The sequence below is a fragment of the Electrophorus electricus genome, chromosome 1, assembly GCF_013358815.1.
Source record: "Electrophorus electricus isolate fEleEle1 chromosome 1, fEleEle1.pri, whole genome shotgun sequence".
Taxonomy (NCBI): Eukaryota; Metazoa; Chordata; class Actinopteri; order Gymnotiformes; family Gymnotidae; genus Electrophorus; species Electrophorus electricus.
Genome location: NC_049535.1, coordinates 649,978 through 657,500, shown reverse-complemented (window position 1 = coordinate 657,500; position 7,523 = coordinate 649,978). Strand labels below are relative to the sequence as shown.

General features: G+C 46.1%; 2 protein-coding genes across 10 annotated transcripts in view; both read right to left on the bottom strand.

Moving 5' to 3' along the window:
* Window positions 1–5,180, bottom strand: part of trim66 (tripartite motif containing 66) — a 19,528-nt gene extending 14,348 nt beyond the window's left edge. For 4 of the 7 annotated variants that reach the window (XM_035526536.1, XM_035526520.1, XM_027025346.2 and 1 more), the window contains exons 1-2: window positions 969–1,096; window positions 240–414 (exon numbers count right to left, since the gene is read on the bottom strand). In XM_035526536.1, coding sequence (XP_035382429.1) covers window positions 240–414; window positions 969–977 — 184 coding nt within the window. In that variant the 5' untranslated portion in view covers window positions 978–1,096. Of the gene's footprint in view, window positions 9–239; window positions 415–968; window positions 1,097–4,655 lie in introns of those variants that run through there. The other 3 variants (XM_035526530.1, XM_035526528.1, XM_035526534.1) reach the window with 3 other exon arrangements.
* A 1,037-nt stretch (window positions 5,181–6,217) lies between these two features.
* The window catches only part of dennd2b (DENN domain containing 2B), a 52,404-nt gene continuing 51,098 nt past the window's right edge, over window positions 6,218–7,523 (bottom strand). For 2 of the 3 annotated variants that reach the window (XM_035526516.1, XM_035526512.1), the window contains exons 18-20: window positions 6,926–7,165; window positions 6,639–6,725; window positions 6,218–6,487 (exon numbers count right to left, since the gene is read on the bottom strand). In XM_035526516.1, the coding sequence (XP_035382409.1) occupies window positions 6,453–6,487; window positions 6,639–6,725; window positions 6,926–7,165 (362 nt within the window). In that variant the 3' untranslated portion in view covers window positions 6,218–6,452. The remainder of the gene's footprint in view (window positions 6,488–6,638; window positions 6,726–6,925; window positions 7,166–7,523) is intronic. The other variant, XM_035526518.1, reaches the window with a different exon arrangement.

Here is a 7,523-nt window from a genome sequence, read left to right as displayed (position 1 = left end):
TTTCAGAAACTGGGTCACATGAAAAATAAAACGCTACAATGCATCACAGGGGATAATTATTCACACTTATTATGAAACGCATTATTCATCGCATTCAGCCCCACAAAAGGAAGCTTAAGGAGGATGGAGTGAGAGGGAGAGAGAGGTGCAGTGCAGGACAGACAGGACAGACAGGCCCTAGCAGCAGGCGTGCTGGGCCGCAAGGGGCCGTCGTGGAGGAGAGTGCTCGCACGCCTTGCCTGTCTCAGGAAGCGCTGATGGACTGCTGGCTCGCTGCTGGTGTTGCTGGTGCTCGGAGGGTTGTGTGCAGGTTCTTTCGTGCAGGTGCAGGTCTGTGCACGGGAAACACAGCCACTTGTTGCAGTGGGTGCACAAGCTGTGGCCGACCCTTGTCTCGGAACATTCAGAGCAAAACTAACGGGACACACAGGACAAGGGCCATGAGCTTACAGAGCAATGCACCAAACAAACTGGGATGCTGAGTTATTCCAGAACATACAGGGTAAGTGATCCCCACAGAGCATTTCAGGTGGAAAATGGGTTTGGTATGTTTTGGCATTCTAAACAAATTCGATTTGTCAAGATCCCTGTCAGTCCTGCTTGACTGACAGAGACCCTGCTGACAGAGTGGGAGCGGGAGTGGGAGACTTCTCCCAACATCAAAATTAAACTATACAGTAACTACTGGTTTTAACTAGGATCTCTTCTTGACACACACAAAACTTTCTTAAACCACAATAGATTTCTCAAGGACCCGTGAACATCTAAAAAAAGCATAATGAAATAATAGAAAGTCCTTCAAAAACTACAAATATATATATGAAATGTTATTTTTGTTAGTTACTGAACTTGTAATTGCCAAAGCAAACAAAACTGCACCGACCAAATTATGAAAAGATGTACTTAGCAAGCATCATGCACTCTGAACTGCACCTGTGCAGAAGGGAGGTGGCGCCGTGAGCTCTTACCTTCTCCATGGCAGCAGTGTGGCGTGGCGCTCAGCCCCCCGGTGTCAGGCACTCCCAGCCTCTCTCTCAGCGCTCTCCAGCGCACTGGGACCCACAACAGGAAGTCGTGCACACTGCACCCTCAGTGGAGCAGCCTCCTCTGTGCCTGCCCCCCCTCCCTCCCTCCCTCCCTCTCTCTCTCTCTCTCTTTCTCTCTCCCTCTCTCTCCAGCTGCGGCGCTCCGTGCAGGACTCCTCCGTGGCGTCTCGCTACAGTGGTCCACACACCATGCAGCTCACGCACTCAGCCACCATGATCCTTCTTCTTAAATAAGCCTGCTCATAATAATTGGGAATTAGGGAAAGAAGATAATTATTTCCTTTCTAGGGCGAGACATCCCCAGAAGCCCTCTACTTCCCAAAATGGAAGAAGAGAAGGGCCGAGTGACCTACTACGGTTTAAGAGGAGTGCAGTGTATGGTGTGTGTGTGTGTGCATATGTGTGCGTGTGTGTGTGTGGTGTGTAAGTATGCAGCACAGAGGAGAACCCTATCCTGCACGTGCTCTCTTTCGCTCATCGTGTTCCTGGATCAGCGTAAGTTAGGGACAGGTCCCTCCGGATCTGCCCCCCAGAACACAGCAAAATGGGGTCAGTCCAGGCTGCAGGACCAGATGGGAGCCCAGCTCAGCGCACACAATGCCCTCCAAAGCACAAAATCAATTAAGACTTTATCACACTTCTACGTGGACAGCAGAGCGGCACGCCGAGAGCGGCTGAAAAATCCTCGTCCCTTAAAGTGTTATTATGTAGACTGATAACCAGCCTGGGGGGAGTGGGGCGTAACCATGCAAAGTAAACAAGCCAAACTGAAATATCACACATCAGTTTCGCACAAAACCCCCAGCAAGAAGCCACCTCTACTGCTGTGAGTCTGCCTGACAACAACCCTCGCAGCCTGACCTACAAATGTGACAACTCTCTCTTCCTCTGGAGCTGCACAGGGGAGCTTAAAACCAGCCGATTCCCTATTGTGTACTCACAGACCCACTTTAAAACACAATTAGCCTACCCAGGCACTCCCGCTCACGAGACAGACAGGCAGGCAGGCAGGCAGGCAGGCAGACAGGCAGGCAGGCGCGCCAGCATTTCCAAACTGCTGTCTTCCCTTTTATGCCCTTCCATTTAGCTTTTAGAACCAAACAGCTCACTCTCTCTCTCTCTCTCTCTCTCTCTCTGTCTCTCTTTCTTTACCTCTCTTTCCTGTCTACCCTCTCTCTCCCTCTCTTTTTCTCTCCCACTGCCTGCTATGGCTTCTGTTCCCTGCTAAGTGAATTCAGTGTGGGGTATGTTTCTGCCTGAGTGAGCCCAGCGTTCTCCAGAGAGGATGCATTAATAGAAACTTCTCCCATGGAAGCACACACCTCTCACATCCATTAACATTGCGGTTATGGGATCACAATGAGGGAATGCCTGGCTTATCCAGAGCAGATGCTAAACTCACATTTCAGTGTGCTCATGTCATAATACGTGACCTTAAGGTAGTGAGTCTCTAAACCCAGCCATGCAACGCAAATTTTTCTAACCCAAGCGACTCATGCAAAAGTGCTAATCACCTGAGCAGTCAAATTAGCCATGTTAGTGTATGCAAATGCAAACACGTAAGCATGTGCATGCCTGAAGTGCTCAGACCTGGGAGTAAAACTACTGGCAGTGTTGACACATTGATGACATACTGAGTCCTTTGCTGCAAGTAAAATCTTGGAGTTTTGCTTCTCAGGTGAATGCTAATCTTTTTAAAAAACCCCAGTCAGGAATTCCCAGAAAGAGGGCAAGCTGGCCTCTCTGAGCTTAAGAGCGAGGGCGTGTGGGTGAAGGGGATCAGGAGGTGGAGACGCCATGCCCCCTGAGTGAGAGCACCAGGGCGCATCACCGAGGTGGACTCAAAATAGGCAGGAAATCACAGTGGCAGCAGACAAACCCATCAGCACAGGCCCACAGACAAGGGACAAACGTGGAGGAATGAAACACTGGAAAATCATTTTTAAATAAAAGAAACTCAGATCATCAGAAGACACATGCAGAACTGTAAAGGTACAGGACTGTTACCACATGGCCAGCGCAAACTGGCCTGAACTAAATAATAAATAGGTGTTCAGGTTCTAATGAATCCATCGATGAGGTGCAGGTGAGGGCGGAGAGCGCACGGCCAGAGGACGGAGGTGTGGGCCAGTCTGCTGCACGAGAGTCAAAGCAGAGTCTCAGAGGATTCAGTGGCAATGAAAAACATAACTGATCCGGTGGCATTCGCTGTGTTATGTCTACGTATGACAGCTGAAATAGTTTCTACACTTCAAAAAACAAAAGTTCCAAAAAAAACAGAGTTCAATGTATCTTATTAAAAAGAGGTTACAGAAACTACCAGTGGTGCTCAGTCTTCACTCCTATACCATATAAGTTCGTCCAAGTGTTTCGTTTACAGCAGTTATTTAATAATCAATAATCTGATTTATGACTGTTAACTAAATCGCAAACTCATGAGTTGTACAGGATAGTCAAGATCTTCTTTTATGCAACTTCAAGCTACATCACATCCTGAATTAGCATTTATAAAACAAATATCAGTAATATAGTGGATCAAAATTACATCATACAAAGAAAAATAAAGAATGTAAGAAAGAAAAAGAAAGAAAGAAAATGAAGGAATTCTGGAAAGCTGGGAAATATGAATCTTTTGACGTGATCCTCCGTTTTCTGAGTCAAGGCAACACTGGAACCTGAGGAGCGGGATCAACTCAGGGAGCATCGACAGCCACTTCCCAACACCGCCGTCTCCAGGCAACCCGTTCACAAAGAACGAGAAGTGCAGGTCTCCGTTAAGTTTGAACATCACGATTAGAGCTCCTACAGCGGAGGTGGGCTTTCCAAAGATACACAAAATCACCTAAACTTTTCCTTAAAAACGTAGCCAACGTTGGAACTGCGCCATAAGTTGCATGATCTAAATGTTGCGAAAGGAAAAGTTTGCACCGATATGCACTGATCTGGTGTCTCTGCATTATTACATTTAAAGACAACATAATAAACAAATAACATCAATGTGCAAAAGTGACCCTATAATAACTGATGACGGATCTTGTCTGTTACCTGTTTCTGTCCTATCTGGTGACATTCAGTTCTAGTCAGTTGTTTTAGGTCGGTAGTAATAAGTGAAACTGTTACATTTATCGATCTGAAAAGTAAACACTTCATATGTTCCATGATTATCTCAATATCAGCGTGGATTTATAGACAACCTTAAAATAGTCTTAATTAGCTCTTCTCATTTCCAAAATCCATATTTGGTTAATTTAAATTCGCAACATGCATCGCACACTGCTTACACGCAGGCTCTAACGGCCAAATAAACTCCATTTCAGATACGTCCCCGCAGATAAGAGCCTGTTAAATACGCTGCTCTCGATCATTCTGAGAAAAAAGTGTATTTCCTGTTCGTAATATAAACCGCTAATAATATAAACACGCACATGACAGCGTAGCGACTTGCCAAAATGATCTCGCACACCTCACCATTGGGACCCTTCCCAATCCTGCGCAAACTGGTTATATTTAATGACGCACTATCAAACGAAGCGCAATATAAAGGCACAGATGATGCAGAATAATATGTAGGTTAATGCATGCACTCACGAGACTACTTAGAAACCGCACCTTGCTCTTCTGAAAGATGCACAGATCCCAACGATCCTCCCGCACGCGCCGAGATGTAAGAGGTGCCTCTGTGTCTAAACTGCTTCGCACGAGCGCGCATCGTCAATGCGGCAACTGTTTGGAGTGGAAAACCGACGCCGCGCTCGTAGCTTTTCTCTGCTGTTTGACAAACTGTCAAAAGCAAACGCCGAACTGCGCACGTTAGGATATGCGCGACACAATAACTTTCCGTTGCCTAGTGCAATTCTGCCAACTGTAACAAACCGCGCAAGCAGCAACGGGGTTCGTGATTAAACTTCCAGTCTCGCCTTGTGCAAGTTGCCCTCAGCCCAAATCTACTGCGCATCCTGGCCTCTGAAGTTCTTTACCTTGCCGTGATGGTCAGCGCGGACCGCTCCAGTAGATGTCGCCTCTGCCACTCGTTTTTAACGCCGAGAGGGAAAATACCGTTTAGAATCGCGAGACTGTCACGTTGGTTTCTCTTCCAACCACTTCATTCCGTGTGGCAGGTGATGCTCCCATGACTTTCCAAATTCCCTCATCGCAGTCCGGGCCCCAAACATAACGCAGGCTGAGGAGAGTGGCGTCTGCAGCACGTTCCCAAGCCCACGTGCGCTTGCATGCCACTCTTTGACTGATGTGTTTTTTTAAGCAGACGTATACGGTTTTATTTCTGACAGCACGCGCAGACACGCCGTCTGTGCTTGATCTCACTGCTTTGAAGTAGGCACGCGCTGACGTCTGCCCTAACCCGGCTACTTCACTATTGCCGCTGCTCGTGCCCATACAGCTCCACACACACGTCTTTTCTTTCCAGTGTCGTCATGAGGGTCACGAGAGAGAATCATAACATAGGTCACAGTGTCCGGGAATGATACGAAAAGCTTTATTGATTTTTTATTATTATTTTTTTTTACAAAGCATTGCAAATATGGCAATTATATTCTTCAAGTGTTAATACATGTACAAAATGCAATGCACTGAGCAACACCTAGTGTTAAATACTACACAGTAACTGTACATGGACCTCACGTTAAACTGTATTCACCTGAACACATGCACTTCACAGAGAGTGGCTATGCTGCAGTATTGTACAAATAGAACCATCCACTCAGTACCAGTGTGCTGTTCTCTCACGGTCAGGTCACACAGGAGATCCTCCATCGCTTTAATGAATATGTACAACAGGATCTACTGCTCGAGTCATTTAAACCCACAGATATGAGCTGTGCTGTTTTCAGATGTAGGGAAGGAGTGAAGAACTAAAGGAGTGATGGAGTGATGTACAGATGTGATGAAGGAGTGAAGGGGTGAAAGAGTGAAGGAGTCATGCAGTGAAGGAGTGATGTACAGATGTGAAAGTGATGGAGTGATGTACAGATGTGATGAAGCAGTGATGGAGTGATGTACAGATGTGATGAAGCAGTGAAGGAGTGATGTACAGATGTGATGAAGCAGTGATGGAGTGATGTACAGATGTGATGAAGCAGTGATGGAGTGATGTACAGATGTGAAAGTGATGGAGTGATGTACAGATGTGATGAAGCAGTGATGGAGTGATGTACAGATGTGAAAGTGATGGAGTGATGTACAGATGTGATGAAGCAGTGATGGAGTGATGTACAGATGTGATGAAGCAGTGATGGAGTGATGTACAGATGTGAAAGTGATGGAGTGATGTACAGATGTGATGAAGCAGTGATGGAGTGATGTACAGATGTGAAAGTGATGGAGTGATGTACAGATGTGATGAAGCAGTGATGGAGTGATGTCCTTAGTTTTTACTTCCACATTCCATCAATTCTTTTTATGGAGAAACCTCATCTTATTCCCTGAAAAAAAGATTAACAGAAAAACCAAATTAAGGATTGTATTAAAACAATAGACAACAGCCATTTTGTCTGAAGTATGTAAAGTGTGTGGCATGAGGTCAGTTAAGTATCGTAATGACATTACTGTAAGGAGACGTCTCCTAACACTGACCTAGTCCTTTGAGAAACTTGTTCACTCCACTCTGCTCTGTGTCGGGTAACTCGTCTAGGTACTGCTCAACCCTCTGTTCAAACAGGCCTGCAACAGCACAACCACACAAGACATTGCTTGGAAGTCATTGGTGAACATGTCACCCCACCACCAACAGAGGGCAGCACAGAGCTGCTTTTCCACTATTCTCAGCTTCACACAGCAGCCTACAATGGGCAGCAGCTAACACGTCATCATGCATCTCAGAGAACACCGACGCAGTTCTCCTGACCCATAATGCCCGTTACCTTTGGCCCTGCACTTCCGCAGTTCGCGATCCTGGATGAAGCCGGCAAACATCTGCGACTCCATGAAGACGCCCAGGAAACGGCGAACGCTTTTAGAGGCCACAGACTTGCGGAAGGGCTCACGTTGGAAGACCCGCTCCCCTCTCTCGCCCTGGGTCAGGAACAGGGAGTAGTGTCCGACGGTCTCCAGGAAGAACCGGAGGAAGGCCTCCGACACCACACTGCTCAAGGAGCTGCACTCTGGGAAAATATCACATTCCTGCATTTAAAGTGGCACCACTTACATTCAGATGTTTAATGGTATAAACCAGGGAACAGATGAATGGCTACATACTTACACACGGTGCTCCAACATTAAACAGAGTCCAACAAACATTCTGGGTTGAACATTTGTTATATTATTTACATTTACATTTTTGCCATTTAGCATTCTCTCTTATCAAGATTGACTTACAAAAGTGCTTTAGTTGTCTACTTAGAAAAGTATTCTTAGCTAGAACAAATGAGTTAGAGTCCAAAATACCCGTAATTAGAGATATTTCCTGAACCAAGAGTGCTGAAACCTAGATATAATTCAAAGTGCTTTAAATGCAAGACA